The sequence below is a fragment of the Abramis brama genome (assembly GCF_963993115.1).
Source record: "Abramis brama genome assembly, chromosome: 8".
Lineage (NCBI taxonomy): Eukaryota > Metazoa > Chordata > Actinopteri > Cypriniformes > Leuciscidae > Abramis > Abramis brama.
This window is the reverse complement of record NC_139970.1, coordinates 434,459-461,500: the sequence shown is the minus strand read 5'-3', so window position 1 is coordinate 461,500 and position 27,042 is coordinate 434,459. Positions and strand designations below refer to the sequence as shown.

General features: G+C 42.5%; 1 protein-coding gene across 2 annotated transcripts in view; it reads left to right on the top strand.

Moving 5' to 3' along the window:
* The window catches only part of LOC311088031 (mitogen-activated protein kinase kinase kinase kinase 4-like), an 81,132-nt gene extending 54,493 nt beyond the window's left edge, over positions 1–26,639 (top strand). The window contains exons 16-27 of one of the 2 annotated variants that reach the window (XM_084121655.1): positions 2,947–3,128; positions 3,345–3,453; positions 3,914–4,159; positions 9,576–9,681; positions 10,475–10,642; positions 12,855–12,998; positions 13,749–13,883; positions 14,048–14,148; positions 14,593–14,742; positions 14,827–14,986; positions 22,787–22,926; positions 24,432–26,639. In XM_084121655.1, the coding sequence (XP_083977781.1) occupies positions 2,947–3,128; positions 3,345–3,453; positions 3,914–4,159; positions 9,576–9,681; positions 10,475–10,642; positions 12,855–12,998; positions 13,749–13,883; positions 14,048–14,148; positions 14,593–14,742; positions 14,827–14,986; positions 22,787–22,926; positions 24,432–24,515 (1,725 nt within the window). In that variant the 3' untranslated portion in view covers positions 24,516–26,639. The remainder of the gene's footprint in view (positions 1–2,946; positions 3,129–3,344; positions 3,454–3,913; positions 4,160–9,575; positions 9,682–10,474; positions 10,643–12,854; positions 12,999–13,748; positions 13,884–14,047; positions 14,149–14,592; positions 14,743–14,826; positions 14,987–22,786; positions 22,927–24,431) is intronic. The other variant, XM_084121656.1, reaches the window with a different exon arrangement.
* The last annotated feature ends 403 nt before the right edge of the window (positions 26,640–27,042 follow it).

The window sequence follows — 27,042 nt, the reverse complement described above, 5'->3', positions numbered from 1 at the left end:
AATTGTCCCCCCCAACATTTAGATGAAATTTACGCCCCTGCCCTGGGAGCAGACTTGAGGGACACTTGCACTAAAAACTTTGTCTCCTTGTAAAGAATAGGAATCGACTTGTGTGTAAAAAAGCTCCGGGATGGTATCACATACCTTGGCTCCATACTGTGGACCATGTAGCGGAAGCCTTGGTTTTCAACCACACTGTATGGCCTCATATCTTTAGCTATAAAATAAGATATCGACGTTGTGATTTTCTTAGCTCTCAATTTTGTCATATCGTGGAGAGTGCGCTGATTCGGTGGGATGACGGGCTTCAGGCGGTCGTCTTTAACCCACCCTGCCTCCTCTGGATGAAAGAGGGAAATGTGGGCCCTCAAGTTGCTCGTATTGCCGCAGTACTTCAGTTTAGTGTGGCAATGTCGACAGACGGCATGCGTTCTATCAACATGTTTAGAGCTCCTGCCATGAAAACCAAAATGAATCTTGCTTTGAGCCCAGATGGAGCTGGGTGGATCGGTTGGTTGCTCGTTCCTGGTTCTTCCATTTTACACACCTGCTCTCACTCGCTCTGGCTGCCGTTACACGCACTTGCTAACTGGAACTTGGCGCGTTCGTGACGTTCAACTTCCGGTATAACATTTTTTACAAAATAAAATAATGCAAAATTATTATTTTTTAAATAATAATAAAAAATCGATTTTTGAAAATTTTATAATCGATTCATACTCGTCCATAACATACTCGCGATTAATCAATAATCAATTTTTTTCACCACCCCTAGCTATTACGTGATGATATTTTTGGTCCAATTAGAATCTCTGTTTTTTAAAAATTTTATATCAGCTATGCATTCCGTTAATTTTGTGAATTGGTACGTTTCGTCGGGGTGTGAAGAAATATAGAGCTGAGTATCGTCAGCATAACAGTGAAAGCTAATTCCATGTTTCCTAATGATATCTCCTAATGGTGGCATGTACAGAGTGAACAGCAGCGGTCCTAGTACTGAGCCTTGTGGTACGCCATACTGAACTTGTGATCGATAAGACATCTCTTCATTTACTGCTACAAACTGATAACGGTCCGATAAGTATGATTTAAACCATGCTAGTGCAATTCCACTAATGCCAACATAGTTTTCGAGTCTATTTAAAAGAATGTTGTGGTCAATAGTGTTAAATGCAGCACTAAGATCGAATACCACAAATAGCGAGATACAACCACGATCGGATGATAAGAGCAAATCATTTGTGACTCTAATGAGAGCTGTCTGGTACGGTCTAAATCCTGACTGGAAATCCTCAGATATCATTTCTTTCTAAAAAGGAACACAGTTGTGAGGATACTGCCTTTTCTAGTATCTTTGACAGAAAAGGTAGATTCGAGATCGGCCTGTAATTGACTAATTCTGTAGGATCAAGTTGCGTTTTTTTAACAAGCCATCTTAAAAGTTTTTGGTACGTATCCTAGAGACAAAGATGAATTAATGATATTAAGAAGAGGATCTATGACCTCTGGAAGCATCTCTTTCAGTAGCTTAGTCGGTATAGGGTCTAACATACATGTTGTCGATTTAGATGAATTAACGAGTTTAACGAATTCTTCCTCTCCTGTAGCAATAAATGAATCAAATTTTTCCTCCGGGAGACTACAATGCTCTGCCTGATGTGATACTGTAGTAGACGACTGCATAGTTATAATTTTGTCCCTGATATTATCAATCTTATAAGTGAAGAAGTTCATAAAATCATTACTGCTGTGTTGCTTGGAATCTTCTGGGCTTGAAGCTTTATTTTTCGTTAGTTTAGCCACCGTTTCAAATAAATACCTAGGATTATGTTTATTTTCTTCTAATAGGGTTGAAAAATAAGCAGATCTAGCAGCTTTTAAGGCCTCTCTGTAAGCAATAGAGCTCTCCTTCCATGAAATGCGAAATACCTCTAGTTTTGTTTTCTTCCAGTTGCGCTCCATCTCTCTGGCTGCTCTCTTAAGGGCCCGAGTGTGCTCGTTGTACCACGGCGTTGGACTATTTTCTTCTTTAAGCACAACGGAGCAACTGTGTCTAAAGTGCTGGAAAATAGAGAGTTAAAAGTTTCTGTTGCAATATCGAGTTCTTCTAAGCTATCTGGGATGCTGAGATGATGAAACTGATCAGGAAGATTATTGATAAAGCAATCTTTAGTGGCAGAAGTGATAGGTCTAACATATTTGTAACACGGCTTTGCAGCCTTGGCTAAATGAAGTTTACACGAGACTAGATAATGATCTGAGATGTCATCGCTCTGCTGCAGAATTTCAACTGCTTCAGTTAGTCTTTATGCCTTTGAGGGCGAGCAAACTGAAGATGAGCAAACTCAGTCAGCGTCGTGTTGACTCATCCTCTGCTCAGATATCAGCGCTCAAAGGTCAACTAAACTTCCAAACATCAGCGCTCATTATGTAATCGAGTCCTGTTTGCTCATCGTGTCCTGATATGACATCACTGGTCACATGCTGTGCTGTTCTGGTCCTGATATGACATCACTGGTCACATGTGTGTGTTTGCAGGATCTGATATGACATCAATGGTCACATGTGTGTGTTTGCAGGATCTGATATGACATCACTGGTCACATGCTGTGCTGTTCTGGTCCGGATATGACATCACTGGTCACATGCTGTGCTGTTCTGGTCCTGATATGACATCACTGGTCACATGTGTGTGTTTGCAGGATCTGATATGACATCACTGGTCACATGTGTGTGTTTGCAGGATCTGATATGACATCACTGGTCACGTGTGTGTTTGCAGGATCTGATATGACATCACTGGTCACATGCTGTGCTGTTCTGGTCCGGATATGACATCACTGGTCACATGTGTGTGTTTGCAGGATCTGATATGACATCACTGGTCACATGCTGTGCTGTTCTGGTCCGGATATGACATCACTGGTCACATGTGTGTGTTTGCAGGATCTGACGGCTCTGGCGAAGGAACTTCGTGCGGTGGAGGACGTGCGGCCTCAACACAAAGCCACGGATTACTCTTCCTCCAGTGACGACTCCGGCACCACTGATGATGAAGATGATGAGGAGGTGGACCAGGACATCGGGGACGAGTCGACGTCCGGCCCGGAGGACTCGCGGGGAGGAGGGTGAGCTTACACAGAACCTGTACTCGCATCTGTTGGGTCATCAGAGATTCCATTAGACATCATAAAAACAACATTTAGCTCAGGAAACCCCACTCGTGTGCCCCCTAGTATGATGGAGAGAATGCCACTTTTGATTTAATCTATAAAGAATAGTGTTGTTCACTTCCATGTGCTGTTATAATGTTCATCTAGACACAATGGTTGTTTGATTGACAGCTCGTCTAGACTCAGTAATGGAGAGGCAGAAGCAGCGAAGACAATGGTCGTGCAGGACGATGATGCCTCCTCTACGCCATGCAAAGACAGCACACTCGTCTTGAGACAGGTGACACACACACGCACACACACACACACACACACACTCACACACACACACACACTCACACTCACAGACACAGACAGACACACACACACACACACACACACACTCACACCCACACACACACACACACTCACACCCACACCGTCTGATAACTGGTAATGAGTGCAGATGGATTCTATAATTCAAAACTACACAGTAAACAAACACACAAATGTTGGACATTTGATTTTTTGTTTCTTTGTTTTTGTCCATTGTCACTGTTCCTTTATTTCATAATTTCATCATAGTTCTTGTTTTCTGTTAATTATGCATGTTTTAATTTCTTTATGTGAAGATTGTGTTTGAATTTTGTTTCACCTTCAGCTTTTTTTGCCTCAAATTGCAAGTTTAGCCCAGAAACACAGCTATGCAAAAGGAAAGGGAAAGAGATTTGTGCTGATGGCATGAGGTTTGCCTTTCTCAGTTCCAGAGATCAGGGCCTGTGACACTGCTGGGTTCAGGTTGGAAAGAGGCTTGTTGTCCCAGTCCTGTAGAGATTGTGCAGAGGAACTGCTTTAGGGGGGCAAACCCTCTCCTGCCCGATCTGCTCCAGCAGAGTCAGCGCTCGCCCCCTGGCCCCGCCTCCTCGTCCCCTGGCTCCGCCTCCTCTCCCAGCAGCCCCGCCCTGTCCCCCATCAGTCCCTCGGACAGACTCCTGTGCCTGACAGAGGTACAACTGCTCTCTCTGATGGTGGGAGGTTTTAGCTCTCTGTTAATAACTCTACCTTTTTATGATACTAATTCTTCTGGCAAACTCTTTCAACTGATTAACCAATATCATTAACTGGTTAATATTGTTTAACTGACAGCCAAAACGTGCTCAAGCAGACAAAGCTCAAACACACGGGGTCATGTGACTGACGGACATGTCTAGCAGTAGTTTTAACATCTGAATGAAAAACAGGAAGGTTTGATTATAAAACAATCTACAGTCAAATGCTCCGAACAAACATGTAATCCTCCGACGCGATCCAGAACGTTGTTTGAAATAAACCATCCGCTCTTTCCTGATGTTGGGATCCTTCTGAAGTTTGTACAGAGATGCAAACACACAAAGAGCTTGAGGAACAGCTCGTCCTCAGTGTCAGTAGTGCGAATCATCGGTCTGCTGTCCGTGTCCAGTGAAGCCGGCGTCAGTGACTCTTGACTCACTCGTGTCCAGTGAAGCCGGTGTCAGTGACTCTTGACTCACTCGTGTCCAGTGAAGCCGGTGTCAGTGACTCTTGACTCACTCGTGTCCAGTGAAGCCGTTGTCAGTGACTCTCGACTCACTCGTGTCCAGTGAAGCCGGTGTCAGTGACTCTTGACTCGCTCGTGTCCAGTGAAGCCGGTGTCAGTGACTCTTGACTCGCTCGTGTCCAGTGAAGCCGGTGTCAGTGACTCTTGACTCGCTCGTGTCCAGTGAAGCCGTTGTCAGTGACTCTCGACTCACTCGTGTCCAGTGAAGCCGGTGTCAGTGACTCTTGACTCGCTCGTGTCCAGTGAAGCCGGTGTCAGTGACTCTTGACTCGCTCGTGTCCAGTGAAGCCGTTGTCAGTGACTCTTGACTCGCTCGTGTCCAGTGAAGCCGGTGTCAGTGACTCTTGACTCGCTCGTGTCCAGTGAAGCCGGTGTCAGTGACTCTTGACTCGCTCGTGTCCAGTGAAGCCGGTGTCAGTGACTCTTGACTCGCTCGTGTCCAGTGAAGCCGGTGTCAGTGACTCTTGACTCGCTCGTGTCCAGTGAAGCCGGTGTCAGTGACTCTTGACTCGCTCGTGTCCAGTGAAGCCGTTGTCAGTGACTCTTGACTCGCTCGTGTCCAGTGAAGCCGGTGTCAGTGACTCTTGACTCGCTCGTGTCCAGTGAAGCCGGTGTCAGTGACTCTTGACTCGCTCGTGTCCAGTGAAGCCGGTGTCAGTGACTCTTGACTCGCTCGTGTCCAGTGAAGCCGGTGTCAGTGACTCTTGACTCGCTCGTGTCCAGTGAAGCCGGTGTCAGTTACTCTCGACTCACTCGTGTCCAGTGAAGCCGGTGTCAGTTACTCTCGACTCACTCGTGTCCAGTGAAGTCGGCGTCAGTTACTCTTGACTCGCTTGTCGGAAGCTAATGATTATAGTTATAAAGTTTTAAATATGGATATTTTCTTTACACAAACACATGACTTTGCATTAGAAGGCCTTTATTAACCCCCTGGAGCCATATGGATTACTTTTATAATGGATGGATGCACTTTTTTGGGCTTCAAATTATCTCCAGCCATTGACTCTCATTATGAAGCTTGGAGGAGAAAGGACATTTTTTAATAAAACTCTGATTGTATTTGTCTGAAAGAAGAATGTCATATCCACCTAGGATGACTTCAGGGTGAGTAAATCATGGGCTAATTTTCATTTTTGGGTGAACTATTCTTTAATTCACCGGTTTGAATAAAAAAGTGTCACTTTTGCTTCATACAGATACAATAATTTTTAGTTTCAGAAGTTGATGTCCAGTGTGTTACAGTACAGAAATGTAGGAGGTCAAATACATACATCTAAAAAGTCAGCACAATATAACGAGTCAAATTTAATAGTGATAGATTTCAAATATTTATTTCAAATATATTTTACTTCATTACAAAACTTAAGCATGGCAAAACTTTCATGAAAGGTTCTTGCACACATACACTATATTGCCAAAAGTATTGGGACACCCCTCCAAATCATTGAATTCAGGTGTTCCAGTCACTTCCATGGCCACAGTTGTATAAAATCAAGCACCTAGGCAAGAAGACGCTTTACAAACATTTGTGAAAGAATGGGTTGCTCTCAGGAGCTCAGTGAACTCAAGCGTGCCACCTGTGCAATAAGTTAATTCGTGAAATTTCCTCACTTCTAAATATTCCACAGTCAATTGTTAGTCGTATTATAACAAAGTGGAAGCAATTGGGGACAACAGCAACTCAGCCACGAGGTGGAAGGCCATGTAAAATCACAGAGCGGGGTCAGCGCATGCTGAGGTTCACAGTGCGCAGAAGTCACCAACTTTCTGCAGTCAACAGCTACAGACCTCCACACTTCTGTGGCCTTCAGATTAGCTCACCAACATTGCATAGAGCTTTATGGAATGGGGTTCCATGGCCGAGCAGTGGGGTGCAGTGGAGTAAAGCGTTGGATGCAGTCGTGTAAAGCGTGGGGTGCAGTGGTGTAAAGCGTGGGTTGCAGTGGTGTAAAGAGTTGGATGCAGTGGTGTTAAGCGTGAGGTGCAGTGGGGTTAAGCGTGGGATGCAGCGGAGACATGTTCTCTGGAGTGACGAATCACGCTTCTCTGTCTGGCAATCTGATGGTTTGGCGGTTGCCAGGAGAACAGTACTTGCCTGACTGCATTGTGCCAAGTGTAAAGTTTGGTGGAGGGGGGGATTATGGTGTGGGGTTGTTTTTAGTGTGCGATGCAGTGGAGTACAGCGTGGGGTGCAGTGGTGTAAAGCGTTGGATGCAGTGGAGTAAAGCATGGGATGCAGTGGTGTAAAGCGTGGGGTGCAGTGGAGTAAAGCGTGGGGTGCAGTGGAGTAAAGCGTGGGGTGCAGTGGAGTAAAGCGTGGGGTGCAGTGGTGTAAAGCGTGGGGTGCAGTGGAGTAAAGCGTGGGGTGCAGTGGTGTAAAACGTGTGATGCAGTGGTGTAAAGAGTTGGATGCAGTGGTGTAAAGCATGGGATGCAGTGGTGTAAACCGTGGGATGCAGTGGTGTAAAGCGTGGGGTGCAGTGGAGTAAAGCGTGGGGTGCAGTGGAGTAAAGCGTGGGGTGCAGTGGAGTAAAGCGTGGGATGCAGTGGTGTAAAGCGTGGGGTGCAGTGGAGTAAAGCGTGGGGTGCAGTGGAGTAAAGCGTGGGGTGCAGTGGTGTAAAGCGTGGGGATGCAGTGGAGTAAAGCGTGGGGTGCAGTGGTGTAAAGCGTGGGGTGCAGTGGAGTAAAGCGTGGGGTGCAGTGGTGTAAAGCGTGGGATGCAGTGGAGTAAAGCTTGGGATGCAGTGGAGTAAAGCGTGGGATGCAGTGGTGTTTAGTGTGGGGTGCAGTGGTGTTGAGCGTGGGGTGCAGTGGTGTTGAGCGTGGGGTGCAGTGGAGTAAAGCGTGGGGTGCAGTGGTGTAAAGCGTGGGGTGCAGTGGAGTAAAGCGTTGGATGCAGTGGTGTAAAGCGTGGGGTGCAGTGGAGTAAAGCGTGGGGTGCAGTGGTGTAAAGCGTGGGGTGCAGTGGTGTAAAGCGTGGGGTGCAGTGGAGTAAAGCGTGGGGTGCAGTGGAGTAAAGCGTTGGATGCAGTGGAGTAAAGCGTGGGGTGCAGTGGTGTAAAGCGTGGGGTGCAGTGGTGTAAAGCGTGGGGTGCAGTGGTGTAAAGCGTGGGGTGCAGTGGTGTAAAGCGTGGGGTGCAGTGGTGTTGAGCGTGGGGTGCAGTGGAGTAAAGCGTGGGGTGCAGTGGTGTAAAGCGTGGGGTGCAGTGGAGTAAAGCGTTGGATGCAGTGGTGTAAAGCGTGGGGTGCAGTGGAGTAAAGCGTGGGGTGCAGTGGTGTAAAGCGTGGGGTGCAGTGGTGTAAAGCGTGGGGTGCAGTGGAGTAAAGCGTGGGGTGCAGTGGGGTAAAGCGTGGGATACAGTGGTGTAAAGCGTGGGATGCAGTGGAGACATGTTCTCTGGAGTGACGAATCACGCTTCTCTGTCTGGCAATCCGATGGACGAGTCGGGGTTTGGCAGTTGCCAGGAGAACAGGACTTGCCTGACTGCATTGTGCCAAGTGTAAAGTTTGGTGGAGGGGGGATTATGGTGTGGGGTTGTTTTTAGGGTTTGGGCTTGGCCCCTTTAGTTCCAGTGAAAGGAACTCTGAATGCTTCTGCATACCAAGACATTTTGGACAATTTCATGCTCCCACCTATGCTCCAGTGCACAAAGCAGGTCCATAAACACATGGATGAGGAGTCTGGTGTGGAGGAACTGGACTGGCCTGCACAGAGTCCTGAACTCAACCCGAGAGAACAGCTTTGGGATGAATTAGAGCGTAGACTGAGAGCTTCTCCTCCAACATCAGTGCCGGACCTTACTTGATGCACTTCTAGAAGAATGGTCAAACATTCCCATAAACACACTCCTAAACCTAGTGGAACCTAGTCTTCACAGAAGAGCTGAAGCAGTTATTGCTGCAAAGGGTGGCCAACTCCATATTAAACCATACGGATAAGTTCACATGCATGTAAAGGCAGATGTCCCAAAACTTTTGGCAATATAGTGAATATTAACAAGACCTGAATAGATTTTATTTTTCTCCTCTTTTTTTTTTTTTTTCTCCCTTTTTGTACATTTATATATATATCATATGACAATAAAATAAAATGGATAAAAGCAGTACTTTTATGTGTCTGTGGTGATGAAGCATAGGTAATTTTATTAATGTTTTTAATTACAAAACATTGTCATGGGTAAATCATTATTGATAATTTTCTAATAAAGTTCAGCACTATTTGACATTTAATTGTGAGTTTTCTTCATATTATTGATAATATTTTTATGAGTTTTCTTCATAAATCTCTCAGCCAATTGGACGCAAAGTCCACAGTCAGCCGTCGTCTATTTCCCGATCTTTCGAATCCAGTGGAAGACAACGGTTTACGTGTCGTCAATCCCTTAAGACACCATTTCTTGCAAACTGAACTGATCTGTACAGGCTGAACAAGTCATTTTTTCTGCTAAAACGACGTCACAAAATATGAGCTATGTGCGCTTGTCCAATGAGAAGAAACTCCTCTTCGCTGTTATGCGTGAGAATGATTGCAGCAGGAAATCAGACGTCACGTAACTGAACCCCAGAAACCAAGAAAAGAGAAATGCTTTTGTCAGAGGGGTTTCTCCTTCAGCTTGCTTGCATCCATTTCCTCCCTTGTTGTTCCTTTCTTATTCTAAGAATTGCAATGATCATTGTTTCCATCAGTCTATTCGTATTTTATTTTTCACCAACCACCATCAAGTCATTCATATTTTATCATTTGTGTGTTTAGTTCTTGTTGAGTTTTTTCAAACTTTCCTACATTTACTGAAGTGTACTGTAATTTCCGGTGTTTTCTGATTGTTTGCTGCCGGTCCTCTCACAGACTCCCACTGTGCCGAAGCACAAGTCTTCCTCCTCGTTCACTCCCTTCATCGACCCGCGCCTCCTCCAGGTGTCTCCGTCCACCGGCAGCGCGCTCAATAATGCTGGTGAGTGTGTGTGAGAGCCCACAAGGTGCTTCTGCTGCTCTGGGAGAACACTAGGGATGAGTTAAAAAATTATTTGAGTGGTAATCAACATTATGCCTCAGATGTAGAGAATTAATATGACATTTTAATAATCATTGTCAATCATTTGACCTTTCTCGCAGATCTTGGAAAGTGCTACAAATTTTCATTAAAAAGTGAATCTGAAAAAAAAAATATATATATATATTAAAAGAAAAAAAATGCTTACTGCAATTGAGCCTCTTTTTTTTGGACAAATGAAGAAATTATTTCCCCTTAAATTCTCATTACCAGAACGCAAATTTTAGAAAACCCCACTCTCAATTCTGTTGACCTTTTTTTTCTGTTAAAATTATTTATACACCAGAAGGGTATTTGTTGTACTGCATTTAATTTATTGACTTAAAAAAAATCAATTGGAAATATGAGTGAAAAAAATTTAAGTGCATTACAGTAATCAGAATTGGGGGTAAATATTACCTAATTGTCATGAAAATAATGTCAAAATAACTTAATGTACTTAATGTACTTACTAACTTAACGTAAAGCGATATTATCATCCAGCTCTAATCCGATAAAAACGATTGAGTCATGAAGATGTTTAGATCATATAAACATTAAGACCATGGTTTTCTGTGAAGCTGTGTGTGTGTGTGTGTGTGTGTGTGTGTGTGTGTGTGTGTGTGTGTGTGTGTGTGTGTGTGTGTGTGTGTGTGTGAAAGTGCTTCTCAGATAAATGTGAGTTGATTTTCCCTAACATCTTGATGTTCCTCAGGTTACAGTAATGATGCTCGACTGCAGGAGGCTCTGCGTCAGGACGCGTCCCGTAAGGGTTCGGTGGTCAACGTCAATCCTGTCAACACTCGGCCACAGAACGACACACCAGAGATACGCAAATACAAGAAGAGGTTCAACTCTGAGATCTTGTGCGCTGCTCTGTGGGGTGAGTCCCGCTCTGAAGAGTCCAACACACCAGTCCAACACACCAGTCCAACACACCAGTCCAACACACCAGTCCAACACCAGTCCAACACACCAGTCCAACACCAGTCCAACACCACTCCAACACACCAGTCCAACACCACTCCAACACACCAGTCCAACACCAGTCCAACACCAGTCCAACACACCAGTCCAACACACCAGTCCAACACCAGTCCAACACCACCCCACCCAACACCACCCCAACACCAGTCCAACACACCAGTCCAACACACCAGTCCAACACCACCCCAACACACCAGTCCAACACCACCCCAATACCACCCCAACACCAGTCCAGCCCCACTCCAACACACCAGTCCAACACCACTCCAACACACCAGTCCAACACCACCCCAACACACCAGTCCAACACCACCCCAACACACCAGTCCAACACCAGTCCAACACCAGTCCAACACACCAGTCCAACACACCAGTCCAACACACAAGTCCAACACCAGTCCAACACCACTCCAACACACCAGTCCAACACCACTCCAACACACCAGTCCAACACTAGTCCAACACCAGTCTAACACCACTCCAACACACCAGTCCAACACCACTCCAACACACCAGTCCAACACCAGTCCAACACCACCCCAACAACAGTCCAACACACCACTCCAACACACCAGTCCAACACACCACTCCAATACACCAGTCCAACACCACTCCAACACACCAGTCCAACACCACCCCAACAACAGTCCAACACACCACTCCAACACCAGTCCAACACACCACTCCAACACACCAGTCCAACACCAGTCCAACACCACTCCAACACACCAGTCCAACACCACTCCAACACCAGTCCAACACCAGTCCAACACACCAGTCCAACACCACTCCAACACACCAGTCCAACACCACTCCAACACACCAGTCCAACACCACTCCAACACCAGTCCAACACCAGTCCAACACCACTCCAACACACCAGTCCAACACCACTCCAACACACCAGTCCAACACCACTCCAACACCAGTCCAACACCAGTCCAACACCAGTCTAACACACCAGTCCAACACCACCCCAACAACAGTCCAACACACCAGTCCAACACCAGTCCAACACACCACTCCAACACACCAGTCCAACACCAGTCCAACACCACTCCAACACACCAGTCCAACACCACTCCAACACCAGTCCAACACCACTCCAACACACCAGTCCAACACCACTCCAACACACCAGTCCAACACCACTCCAACACACCAGTCCAACACCACTCCAACACCAGTCCAACACCAGTCCAACACCACTCCAACACACCAGTCCAACACCACTCCAACACACCAGTCCAACACCACTCCAACACCAGTCCAACACCAGTCCAACACCACTCCAACACACCAGTCCAACACCAGTCCAACACCACTCCAACACACCAGTCCAACACCACTCCAACACACCAGTCCAACACCACTCCAACACACCAGTCCAACACCACTCCAACACACCAGTCCAACACCAGTCCAACACCACTCCAACACACCAGTCCAACACCAGTCCAACACCACCCCAACAACAGTCCAACACACCACTCCAACACCAGTCCAACACCACGTCTTTGTGTTCATGCACAAGCGACATGCTACGAATCCAGTGCTACAGAAACACAAGACTGAAATCACAGCGAAACTTGGCTTCAGTCTCTTTACCACAGAAATGCTGGTCTCACACTTTGCACTTATGTACATTACTTTATTAATTACATTATGTGTCCTAAATATATTCTTCTTCTATTAACTTCAGGGCATGATTGAGTGCAAAAATAGAAATATTAAAATAGTATTGTGAAAAGTAACGCAATACATGATTGCATTGTCACAGCTCTATCTGTTATTGCATGGAAGTCAATATGAAATCGACCCCGTTAACTTTCTTAATAAACACTCCTGGTCTTCTTGTGTATGACTGATCAGTGCATGTTTCTCCCAAAGAAAACCAACGTTTGATCGTTCATCAAAATAACCTGCTCTGCCTCTGAAGCAACTTTCCTTTCCATGAATATTTGGTATCAGAAAATGGTCACCGAAGAGGAACCGGCTTTGAACAGTTTCATTCTGACTCGACACTAGAGTTCACTGGAGTGGTGTTAGATAAGTGTTTAAGAGAGTGAGTTAAAGCAGTTTTTCCTCTGTTTCTCTCTCTCCCTCAGGTGTTAATCTGTTAGTCGGGACAGAGAGCGGACTCATGCTTCTGGATCGCAGCGGTCAAGGGAAAGTCTACCCGCTTATTAGTCGTAGACGCTTTCAACAAATGGATGTTTTGGAGGGACTTAATGTACTAGTGACAATATCAGGTACCGAAGCCTCGTACAGGATCTCTGGGTATTGGTCTGTATGTAGGAGGATGTTTCCGTGTGTTTGTGCTTTCAGTGTTACATAACATCCTCTCTTGTGATTTGGTTCTCTTGCATACCTTCACAAACAATGTAGTTCCCCTATTTTCTTCTATTTCTGTCTGTCTTTGTGGTAAAGTCTCAGACATGACAAAACTGTGCAAACCTAGTTTTAAAATTGTAGTGACACATGCTGTACTTTTCATGTTTAGACATGTTGAAATGTTACATGACACACAGGAAGTCCTGTACTTTACGTTGAAGTTGCTTAGTTATTTATACTGGCTGCAAATTCTTTATAAATGTAAAAGGTGTATAGAAGTAATTTGTTATACGGCTAATTCTTTGGAAATGTTTGGTCTTTTTTCCATTATATTTGAAAAGGTTTCAGCTCAGCCATGAAATCCTATAACCCTTTAGCTCTAGTTTATTTAAACCCTGGTTGAAGATCAGTGCAAAATCATGATTTCCTGACAGTATTCTTTGATCCTCTCTTCAGTCTTATGGGAAAATACAGAGAAAATGTCACAATTTATCATACATAATTGCTAATTGCTAAGTTCAGTAAGTGGTGGTTGAGGAGATTCCCCCCTTCCACATGTAAAGCGCTCTGAGTACCTAGAAAAGCGCTATAGAAATGTAATGAATTATTATTATAAGTCATGGGCACAGACACAAAGTGCACATGTTGATTCCAGCTTCCAATCCTAGGGAAGAAGAATAAACTGCGTGTGTACTATCTTTCGTGGCTGAGGAACAAGATCCTCCACAATGACCCTGAGGTGGAGAAGAAGCAGGGCTGGACCACCGTAGGAGACCTGGAGGGCTGTGTGCACTACAAAGTCGGTATGTGTTCCTATCCAAAAGATTCCCTAAAACAAATTCCTGGTTTGTTATATCTACTCTGCAGAAAACACCTTAAAGAGGTACTTTAATGAAGTCTTGATCTGGTTAACCCTTTCATTGCTGCACAGTATTGCACTGACGTCTGTTGTTTGTTTGGTCTGTAGTGAAGTACGAGAGGATCAAGTTCTTGGTTCTGGCCCTGAAGAATTCAGTAGAGGTGTATGCGTGGGCTCCCAAACCATACCACAAATTCATGGCTTTCAAGGTGATGAACCTAATATGTCCATGAGAACGAGTCAAGCAGGATGTGCTGTTGTAAACGGTTTGCTCATCTCTTAGCGGCGAGGTGTATAAAGTTATACTATAACAATAACGGCGCAGAGAAACGATGTTGTTGGAATCACTCTGGAAGTTATTTTTTTTTCCCCATCTGATGAATGATAAAAACATTGACGGCCAATCAGAATCCATCCTGCTTTAAAGAGCTCGAGCATTTAATCGCAGTGCGCTTATAATAAGCGATATTGTGCGTTAGTGTGGACGCTAATAAAGTTATTATATAGTTATAGTTATAATCCTTAGTGTAAATGGGCCATGTTATAAATAAATATGTAATATTTATTACATATGCTGATATTTATTGTAAAATTTAAAAAGAAGACGAATCTCACAATAAAACCATGATGACATTTCTCTCTTTCTGTGGTAGTCGTTTGGTGATCTGGTGCACAAGCCACTGCTAGTTGACCTGACAGTTGAAGAAGGCCAAAGGTTAAAGGTCATCTATGGGTCATGCTCTGGGTTTCATGCCGTGGATGTCGACTCAGGAGCCGTCTATGACATTTATCTGCCAACTCACGTATGTATTGATAGTGCAAAGCATTAGATTATTCCAGCAGCGTTTCCCAGCCTTCATCATCCTCTCTCTTTGTTCTCTTTGTAGATTCAGATGAGTATCCAGTCGCACGCCATCATCATCCTGCCGAACACGGATGGCATTGAGCTTCTGGTGTGTTATGAAGACGAGGGTGTGTATGTCAACACCTACGGCCGCATCACTAAAGATGTGGTGCTCCAGTGGGGCGAGATGCCCACATCTGTTGGTACGTTAATCACGCCTTCAATGCTATTCACTCATTACTCTATTGTTACAATATTTCTGTTTTTAGAAGGCCGAGTACTATTTTGTTAGTAAATATCTGTCAGTATGTTTGCATGAAGTAATAGTCAAGCTGCAGTGGTTTTTGCATAGTTGAGCTACACTGTCCAAGTATACATGACGCAATGCACATTGGGATATGTGAAGCATTAAATGCATGTGGCTCTGACAGAGGCGTTACACAACGAAGCCAATTGCTGCCTGATTTATGCAGATGAAATGAGCAGCAACTTTTGAGAGCGACTGCCAATGGGAACAAAGTCAGAGGAATTGCATGTGGTTCATATCCTGTCATAAATTGCAATGTCATCAAGACGGAGAAGTTAGTTGCCGTATTAAGCTTTTTATGTTAAATAAAGGCAACTCGCCTCAAACTGTTTGTTGGGGGAAATGGCTCGGTGCTTGTTTTCTCTTTTTTTAATCAGCGTTCTCTCCAGCCTACAGTACCGTTGGACATGGACTTTATCCAACTGCACAACTCTGCAGGCTGGTACATTTGCTTCTCTTTTATATTATACATTTATGCTCTGATTGCGTTTATATATAGTCTTTCCCCACCATAATGTTTATTTTTAGCTGAAAGAAAACTGTAACAAAGAGTAAGGTAAAAAAAAAACTGACAATACAGATAGTTTCAAAGCAGCTTTAAACCGATAAATGGGAAAATAATGATTCATTGATGCAAACAGAGTTCAATTCTGCTGTAAAAATTTACAGAATTTTTTTCTGCTGTAAAATTTAAAAAAAAGATAGAAAAGAAAATAGTGTCATTGTTAAGGTCAGTTCAATGTTGATTTAGTTTAGTTTAACCCTCTGGGGTCTAAGGTGTTTTTGGGGCCCTTGGGATGTTTTGACATGCCCTGACATTTGTGCTTTTTTCAGTTATTTATAAACATGATAATGGCAAAGGTATAAATTCACTCTATATAGCACAAACAGGGCTACCATAATATGTAAGCATCATGTATGTAGATGTTTGTATTTTTAAGAGAATAATGTTTATGCGTGGTTATTGAAAAAAATAAAAATGAAAGTTGCTGAAATAAGACCACAAAACTCATACTAAATATGTGTCCACAAGACTTTTGACTAATGGATGTTGTCGCTTCGAGTTCTGGCTTCAAAATTATGTGAAAATAGTCTTGCTTTATCGTTCACGTAAAACAATACATTGATTTAAATTGTGTAAGACAGGTTTTGCTTGGAAAGCCAATATGCGAGGGGGGCGTGAACGAGGAGTGGTTTACACCTGAGAATACAATGTCCCACCCATTATGCATAATGAGCCATTCATTCAGGTGTGACACTGACTGAGCCACAATGCAAGGACAAAAGATATATTTAGAAGAAGACTTATATTGACCATTTAAGATTTTGCTTACATCTATCTTGTAAATATCTTTTGCTATTTTATTAAAAAGGTTACAATTACAACAATAATTACAATTTCAACAATATTTCAAGTGTACTCTTTCTTTGTAAAAAAATGATTATAGGCCTACATTTTATTATGTATTCATTAGTTTGAATATAGCCAACATTGGAACAGCTAACATCTTAGTTGATGACTTTATTTTTGACAAAAATATTATTTTATTTTATATATATAAATATTTTATATATGTATTTTATAAATATATATACATACATACATACATACATGCATGCATATATATGTACATGTACATGTATGTGTGTATATATATATATATATATATATATATATATATATATATATATATATATAACATATGAGCAGAAATTGCTAAACAAAAGCTTATTTGATGAGGCAGTATATTCTACAGTAAAAACTGTACTCAAATCTAGTCAACAAAATGTTGTCTTTCATATTTCGCCTGACTGTAACATTGTTTTTATGAAATATTAGGGCATATAAATGTTAATTTGCAGTTTAATACGTTGCTTATACAAATAGCCTACATTTTATTTCAACATATTTCAGTCGATTTTTACTCATCTCAGTATAGCAATACAGTTTGCTAAAACATCATCATTCATTCACACACAGAAACGCGATTTAAATTTAAACTGTCTTTTTGCGAGCTGTGGTGAACAGCGCGCATCTCTGCCGTTCATTCATTCACAAACAGAAACGCGATTCACTTGAGAAGGAAAAAAAACTTACTACAGTATTCCTCAGCTCAGTCGGATCCTTGCTCCTCGAAATACCCGCACTTCTGAGGTACATTTTCCATTATTATTATTCCTCACAGCGCTGCGAGACGGTGTAAACAAGTAGGCTACAATGATCTGATTAAACTTGTGTTTTCTCGAGCTAATATGGGGGCGTTCACAGGTTTGCGTGGATTGCCTCAGTCATTTGCGTTTGAATAGTGCGCGCTCTCCGTGGGCGGAGTCACATTAAAAATAATTAGATGAGATGAGAACGACTGACATCTCGCTCTTTTCTTACAGATTACATGAACTGAGAATATTTGTTTTTTTATATAAATTACTTCATTTAAAAGAAGAGAATTCAAGCTTCATGCCGGTGTGTCTGTATGCCTGTTTGACTGAGTATTCACTGAGTTATTGTTAATTTTCGGACGCGTTTCAGAATGGACTACACTGACAGAGAGAAGGCAGAACTCGCTTCGTGTTTATTTTTCTTTATTTGTCAAAAAGCAAAACACTGTTTTTATTGTGAGTATACACAAAAATAATACACATTTAACAGAATCGATTGATGTATGAAACGTGTTTGTAATATCAAAGTCAACAGAGCAAAATGAATCTCTTTTGAACAGATAAAAAAAAAAGCGAGCTGGTATCACCGGCGATACCGCCGACCCCAGGGTGTTAACTGTGTAAAGATCATCAAATATGAAACGTTCAAGTTCATCTATACAGCAGTTCTGGAGAAAACAGTGATGTCATCATCAGCTCAGTTAGTGTCTCCAACTAATGAAGCCAGAGGCGACAGTGACGAACACAAACTTCAGCGACAGAATGGAGGAAAACCCTTGAGAGAAACCAGACTCAATCGCTCAGTTCTCCTCTGGCCAACGACGAACACCGTGTTATTATGATACGGCTGCATCAAGTCAGATTGTATATTAGTATCATTCAGCATATTTCATCCAGTTCCTTCTGCTTGAATATTGTGATGCATCACGCTGGCATACGGAGTTGAAGCTGGCCATAGAGTCTGTTCTGTGCAGGACTCGTCTGTGCCGATGGCTGTCATGTCTTCACAGGGGATCTGTCTCTAGGGCTCGTCTAGAGTTCATGGTCTTCACTGACATTCAGGGCTGCATTGTGGTCGTGTCTAGACGCAGGTCCTCCATCTGATCTGGATACGGCCCGGATCCGGCTGACTACATCATGGGTTGTGGTCGTGTCTAGGCGCAGGTCCTCCATCTGGTCTGGATACGGCCCTGATCCGGCTGACTACATCATGTGTTGTGGTCGTGTCTAGGCGCAGGTCCTCCATCTGATCTGGATACGGCCCGGATCCGTCTGACTACATCATGGGTTGTGGTCATGTCTAGGCGTAGGTCCTCCATCTGATCTGGATCCGGCCCAGATCCGGCTGACTACATCATGGGTTGTGGTCGTGTCTAGGCGCAGGTCCACCATCTGATCTGGATACGGCCCGGATCCGGCTGACTACATCATGGGTTGTGGTCGTGTCTAGGTGCAGGTCCTCCATCTGATCTGGATCCGGCCCAGATCCGGCTGACTACATCATGGGTTGTGGTCGTGTCTAGGTGCAGGTCCATCATCTGATCTGGATACGGCCGGATCCGGCTGACTACATCATGCGTTGTGGTCGTGTCTAACAGGCTAATGATGTCTGTGGTCGTGTCTGTGATCAGGCTAATGATGCCATTCTTCTTACAATTTAACGAGTACACCTGGTGTTATGGGAAGTTTTCCCAGCTCAGGTTGACCTAATTCATGGCGCCTAATAATCCTTTAATGGATTTGAATGATAGAAATGTGATAGTGTGTTATGTTTATGCCAGGTTAAAGAGATGCGTTTTAACTGAGTTTAAACCAAGTGTGTCCGCTTCCCGAACAATGCCAGGAGTTTGAACATTAAATAGGAAAAGGATCTTTTAATATTTTAGGTATTATCAACTGACCAGATTTTTGAGACTGCAACAAACATGAAGGGCTATAATGTGTTAAGAGCTCGCTCAAGTACTGGGGAGCTAAACCATTCAGAGCTTTATAAGTAATCAGCAGGGTTTAAAAAAAAATTCAGTTATTAGGGGCTTTCACACCGGGTAGTTCAAGGAACTATTAATAGTATCAATCTAGCAAGTAAATAAATTCATAAAGCCATTACTCTTGTACTTTATGGAAACGCCTGGAGTTGAAGCTTTATTTCTCGTTAATTTAGCCACTGTATCAAATAAATACCTAAAGGTTGTGTTTGTTTTTTTCTAAGAGGAGTCGCAAAGTAAGCAGATTTTGCAGTTTGTAATGCCTTTCTGTAGGCAGATAAACTGTCCTTCCATGTAATGCGAAATACCTCTAGTTTTGTTTTCTTACAGCTGCATTTCATTTTCCAGGCTGCTTTCTTGAGGGCCAGAGTGTGCTCATTAAACCATGCTGTCTGACTATATCCTTAATCTTCTTAAGTGCAAAGGAGCAACCATGTCTAAAGTGCTAGAAAAGAGAGTCAATAGTTTCTGTTACAACATCGAGTTTTTCTAAGCTGTGCAATCTTTAGTGGAAGAAGTGATAGTTTTACCATATTTGTAATGGAGTCAGTTTTGCAGCCTTGACTAAATCAGGTCACCTTAATTTATATAGTGCGTTTTACAATAAAGATAGTTTCAAAGCAGCTTTACACTGATAATAAGAAGTGAAAGCGACAAAGATTGTTTTAGCTGTACAGCAGCTCTAGAAGAAAGTCATTGTCCAGCTGAAGTAAGTTTTTGATTGATTAATTTCCTTTGTAAAAATCATTAGTTATCAACTCAGGGGCAGCTAACACGACACTGTTTTCAACAAAAAAGAAAGAAAACTTTTAATTCTGAGAACACAATTCTCATTCTTTATTTGAAATAGTTTTTTTCCACAATTCTGAAAACGATACCGTTATAATCTCTGTGTAAACTTCAAAAACGTGAATCTGTGAAAACGTTGATGGCGTGCACATGGATATTACGTGTTTAGTCTATAGGTATGTGCATTTGAATATATATGCGCAGGCGTGTAGTCCTTCTTTACAAAGTGACATCGCCAATTACTTGTCTGACCTGGATAATACAGCATTTTTAGTCTGTGAGTGTGTCTGCTTCTCAAACAATGCTAGGAAGACTATTCCAAAGTTTTGGTGCTAAATAGGAGAAGGATCTACCACCTGCAGTTGATTTTTGATATTCTAGGCGTTATCAACTGGCCAGAGTTTTGTGATCGCAATAGACGTGAAGGACTATAATGCGTTAAGAGCTCACTCAAGTACTGCGGAGCTAAACCATTTAGTGCTTTGTAAGTAATTGGCAAGATTTTAAAATGTATAAAATGTTTAATTGTAGGGCTGGGGCAATAAATCAATGCATCGCGATTTGTGGATCAATTTCACAATGTCATTCGGGATTTATCACTTACACTATATAGCTTAAAGCACCAACACTTCAAAATAATTATATTTGAAACTAGACTTCTCTGTAATACTGAATATATTACTATAAATTACAGCAACACCTCCCCCTTTGCCTTTCAGACGAGGCTCATGTTTATAACAGTAATCGTGCAGGGTGGACTCATTTAAAGTAATGTAATCGTTTGGTTTTAGCCAGGTTTCTGTCAAACACAGCACATCTAGGTTATAGTCTGTAATCATATCATTAATAATAAGTGCTTTTGAAGTAAGGGATCTAATATTCAGCAACCCAAGCTTTAGCATTTCTTCATTTGTATTATATAGTTTTTTTATTTGTTGAACATCAATCAAAATTGTACCCTTAGATGGGTTTAGGAGTTTTTTGTATGTCCTAATTCGGGGAACAGACACAGTCTCTATAGGATGACAGCTAGGTGAAAGAGGCTCTATGTGATGGGATTTATGTGACCTTGGTGACATGAGACAGCTAGCAGACGGTCAGTTTAGCCAGTTTAGTCTTCTTCCTGACCTGAGCCCCAGATTGTCATGTTTGAGCTCTAAGACTATGTGCCATATTACTAGAGAGAAGAGCAGCACCATCCCAGGAGGGATGAATACCATCTCTTTTCAACAGGTCAGGTCTGCCCCAAAAACTTTTCCAATTGTCTATGAAACCGATGTTATTCTGCAGACACCACTTAGACAGCCATTAAGTTATGACAGTCTGCTATGTATCGGAGCATATTACCAAACCAATGTACTGGGTTCACTAAGCTAGTCGCATCCAAAGCAGTATCTAGAGCCTTTGCATTCTTACTATCCTCGATTAAAGTTTGGATGTGTGTCTCTAGTTCTGAAATCTTCTGTCAGCCTGACTATCTCCCTGCATTTTTAACATGTGAAACCCTAAACGTGGCAGGTGGTGCAAGTAACAATAACCGGAGAAGATGCTGTGACTCAAAATGTTTGTTTATTGATTTCGACTTACCAGAGTTGTTCTGATGATAAAAGATGAGCGCAGTAGAGAAAAGGAGGATTTAATGGCAATACATGACTGTGCTCTCGCCAAAATCCTGTTGCACTCGTTGTTTTCTCCTCAAATCTCACCCAACTCTTCAATGCTCTTCAATGCCCCACTCTTCAATCAAATGCAGGGAGATATAACATTAAAATCTCCAGCCTCTCCAGCACCTCGTACCCAATGTGGCCACGGAGCCTTGCCTCAAACCCGCCCCCAACGCTTCTCTGGTGATCCTAGTGCCTGTCGTAGGTTCCTGACCCAATGTACCCTGATGTACCCTGATGTTCGATCTCCAGCCATCCTCCTCCCCCTTGAACCAGTCAAATATGGCTTAAATCATGATTCTCCTTTCGGGAAGGGCCGTGTCATGGGTGACAGATTTGTGTGAGGTTTGTTCTGAGCCGAGTTTAAGCCTGTATTTGACGTCACTGTCTCCTACCATGAAGTGTCCTTCCTTCATCTCTAGCTGGGCAGCCGCAGTGTAGTTGAATACGCCATCCAGTTTAGGACCATCACAGCGGAGAGCAGCTGGAACAGTGAGGCCCAGAGAATTGGCTTATGATGGATAAGACACTAGCTATGTGTGAGGCTGTGTGAAATCTAGAAGCACTGACAGATGTGTCTGCGTGTGGAAGGATATTCACAGCTAGTGTCCTCCTATTCCTCCTACTCTAGAACCCATGCAGATAGGAAGGTTGACTCCTGCACTGAAGACTGAGTCTGAAGGATGAAAGCAATGTTGTCTATCCTGCGCTCAACCTGCTCAGAGCTAAGGGCACTCGTGACCATTCGGTATTGTAAATGTAGTTACTGTTGTGTGTTGTCAATGCTAATCAACGCTCTTATGCAGTGTCTAATTACAAAATAGCAGAGGTTAGAGGTCAACCCTGCTCCTAGGAACCCACTGCCCTGCAGAGTTTAGCTACATCCTTAATCAAACACAACTGAAGCAGCTAATCAAGCTCTTCAGGATCACTTGAACGTGCAGGTGAGCTAAAGCAGGATAGTGGGTCTCTAGGAGCAGGACCTCTGCAATACAGCTCAAGAAAGAGACAGAATTTAGCCTATCATACGGTACCAGTTAGTGTGTATTTGTTCATTTTTTTTTATTTCTTACCTATATTGTTTTGTTTGTCTTGCAGCTTATATTCGCTCTAACCAGATCATGGGCTGGGGAGAGAAGGCTATAGAGATCCGCTCTGTAGAAACTGGCCACTTGGATGGAGTTTTCATGCACAAAAGAGCACAAAGACTCAAGTTTCTGTGTGAGAGAAATGACAAGGTGAGTCTTTACATCATCTTTTTGTGTTTTTGCTGTAAAATCAGTTACTGGACTATACCTTGTTTTTTTATACAAGTTAAGTCTATTTTTGGAATTTGGATTTTGGATTAAATGGTTATTTTTTCTTTCTGCAAAATATCACCGATTTGGGGGTAAAATGTGACCGGTTTCTGACAGGACATTAGAGATGCGAGGATCAGGTCTAACGTCACCCGAATCCGCTGCTAAATATAAACCATCCATCCACACCTATGATTTTCTCTGATTTAGATATCCGCATTCGATCAACACATTACAGTTATTCTAATTCTCAGTGTTAAGCATGATGATAGCCAGCAGCCATCTCACCCTGTAATCCAAGACTGGTCGTCCACTGAATCTAAGCAGGGTTGAGTCTGGTCAGTGGATGGGAGACTCCTGGGAAAACTGTGTTTCTGCTGGAAGAGGTGTTAGTGAGGCCAGTAGGGGGCGCTACTCACCCTGTGGTCTGTGTGGGTCCTAACGCCCCAGTATAGTGACGGGGACACTATACTGACAAAGAACACCGTACTTCAGATGAGACGTTAAACTGAGGTCCTGACTCTCTGTGGTGATTAAAAATCCTAGGATGCCCTTCGGAAACGAGTAGGGGTGTAACGTCCTGGACAAACTTCCCCATTGGCCTCTGTTCATCATGGCCTCCTAATCATCCCTATATATATACTGATTTTCTTCATCTCTGTCTCCTCTCCACCAGTAAGCTGGTGTGTGTGTGTGTTCTGGCACAACATGGCTGCCGTCGCATCATCCAGGTGGAGCTGCACATTGGTGGTGGTTGAGGAGATTCCCCCCTTCCATGTAAATCGCTTGAGTGCTGAGAAAAGCACTATATAAATGTAATGAATTATTATTATGAAACAATATCATATTTCACTGAAGTAGGCTGCTTTTAAATTAAACATTTATTTCAAGTAAAAGTTCTTCTTTGGCAAAATTTAGTTTCTTTAATCGCATAAACACAGGCTTTACTCCCATCAAAATAATACAATGTCACTGTTTCGGTCACCGCAACTTCCCAAACACACACACAAGAAATGATATGCATTCAGCCCAAGCAAAGGCTGGATACTGGCTTTATGGGTTGGTCATATACAGCAGCTGTTACATATCACACACCCAGCGTTTGATTCGTCCTGGTTAACTATTAAACCGCTGCCACTGAGCATATGTTGTGCTTTCTTTCCTGAAGTTTTCCTTTATTGATTTTCCCTGAAGAGATATACTCTGTTGTTGAAAGACGTAAAAAGAGTGATGCGTGTTCGGTGTGTGTTACAGTCTAATGATGATTATTTATTCAAATCAACACATTAATGATTTATCTCTCATTATTGTTGTCCGTGGATATAAGCGTGATCCTCGCTTCACTACAGCACATGCTCTGGACTGGTTCAGTGAGATTCACCCTGATATACTAAACGAGTTGACGGTGTGTGAGTAGTAAGATGCTGTTGGTTTGTGTCCTGTAGGTATTCTTTGCATCTGTGCGTTCTGGAGGATCTAGCCAGGTCTACTTCATGACTCTGGGTCGGACCTCCCTGCTCAGCTGGTAACCGACAGCATCGACCCCTGATCCACCACTGAAGTTCTCCACGTGATCGGCTGAGGCCAGGCCACACTAACGCCCAGAGCCTGCTGAACGACTGACAAACACAAATCGAATCTGCGTCCTTTTGCAGCGTGCTGCATGAGGAACTGGCTTGAGTATTCTACAGTATTATTGCTAGTCTGTGTAAATGTCTTTCTCTAGAGTTTAATACAATCTGACTCAGCTGAGAGGAACGGTGAAATCCTGCTAATGTGTCTCTCAGTCACAAATAGTGTCATAACAATGGTGAAACACAAAATGGCTTTTTGTCCTGTATTTTTATTTATGGGTTATTTATTTCTAGGTTTTTTTTATTCGTTTGTTTTTATTAAGCAGAGTAGTTACAGTAATGTGGAAGGTGTCTGAGAGGTTTTGATGGACCATCTTATGAAGCTAATGGTCATGTGATGTCAACAGGAAGCGGACAGCTGTGTTAGCCTCGGGTTTGCTTTTGGCACATCAAAAACATGGATTTGGATTAATGTCAATTTAACGTTGACTGTCCTGTGCCACATCTTTTCTTGTCTTCTCTCGTTTCCCTCGTTTTCCTCTGCCACTTGTCTGATGACAGTGGCCTCATTCCTACATTGAATTGACCAGTGAAAGAGGTTTAATCCATATCTAAGAAGTATGTCCACTGGCCCTGAGAAGTGTGCATCCAAACCGTGTGCCCTATCCTAATGTTTTGAAGAGCGTATGCTAGAAACCGCGAGTGAAAGCTAGTTCTGGCATTTTATGCACTGGACTTGGAAAACTCGCCCTGAAACTGAACCGAACGGTCCACTCATCCAGACCAGAAACCGTAGTTATAAAACTGACGTTTGATTCATTTAACGTATGATTGTTTATGATGCCCTTTGTTCCCAGATATGCGTTTTTCATCAGGCAGCGACGATGTTAATCTGAGAATACAAGTTTAGACATCCCCGTAATAACTTAATCTCAGTTATGGAAACATTACCTTCAGTTTTATGAGAAAGACTGTCTTGGTCGTGGACTATTATTATTATTATTATTATTATTATCATTTGTAACTGAACTGTATATATTTAATAAAAGGCAGGACTGTGCTAAGTAATTGAACCACATGAAAAGGAAGGGATGAGCATGCATGAGTCGAGAGACGCTCTCCACAGAAAGCTTTTCGGTGATTCTAGGGTTTTTAATATTATTATTGTTTTAGTTTTATATCTTTTCTTTCTCAAAGTTTTCACACACAAACTTAGTGAATCTGTATGATTATGTCTATTATGATTTCTGGAGTTATTTTCTCTCTTTAGTTCATGCCTCACTTCTGCTCTCCCCACACACAGTATTTATAGATTTATATGTTCTATCATTTTTACATTTCTGTTTCTTGTGATAATTAGTATTAGATTTGATTTTAGTATTTTAACAAAGCTGTTAAACTTTCAGTGAGTTAAAAGAAGAACGTGAATTGTGCCAGTGGCAAAAACTAAAAGTGAAGCATACATGTTTAGAAACTGGACTGGCGCTCTATTCCCCCTTTGTCCTAAGCTTTAACTTTGAAGATCCCTCAGTCCGTCACACAGTTAAGACACAGCGAGTGACTGTGGGGGTTCAGTTATTGCCCATATACAGTAACTCTGAAGATCCCTCAGTCCTTCACACAGTTAAGACACAGCGAGTGACTGTGGGGGTTCAGTTATTGCCCATATACAGTAACTCTGAAGATCCCTCAGTCCTTCACACAGTTAAGACACAGCGAGTGACTGTGGGGGTTCAGTTATTGCCCATATACAGTAACCTGGAATAAATTCACCTGGAACAAAAAAAAAAAAAGATGAAAACAAAGATTTTGTAAATCTAATGTTCATTGTTGTGTTTTATTTTAAGATATTGTTTTTATATATTTCAACCATAATTCTTGTTATTAATAATAATAATAATACAGATGGTGTTTCCTCAGCGCTGCTTTGACTTTCTGAATATGTTCTTGGCTGACTGGTTGTCTGTTTTCAGTCGTGGCACTGTATCGTACGTCCTCTCTGTATATGACAGGAAGTCCTGTCTTTTCCTGATGGTCCTTTTGTTTTTCTTTGAAAATAAAATCGGTTTACTTAAAGCAGTGATGCCCATTTCATTTTTCCTCTTCATAAAGAATTCCTAAAAAAATATCAGGACATGACTTCTCATAATAGCCTAGGCTTGGAGAAAATGCTTCCCTATATGTGCGTACAGTACATGTCTCGGGCAGTTCACCCCGAGAGCCTTTCACTTAATGCTAATCTTTCACTTCAAATGAAAACAATGGGTCTCATTCACAATCTGAATCTGTATATGAACATTTTCACAAACAAATCATGATTCATCAATAACTTCCATTCTAAAATGTTTTCTAAATTTACAAAATTTAGGAACGGGTGAAACTACTCGTATGCAAAAATCACACACTCCCGGAGGCCTTGTAATCGCGTTAAGATGAAATTGTAAACCGATGTAGATCTTAATATTTCATCATATATATATAT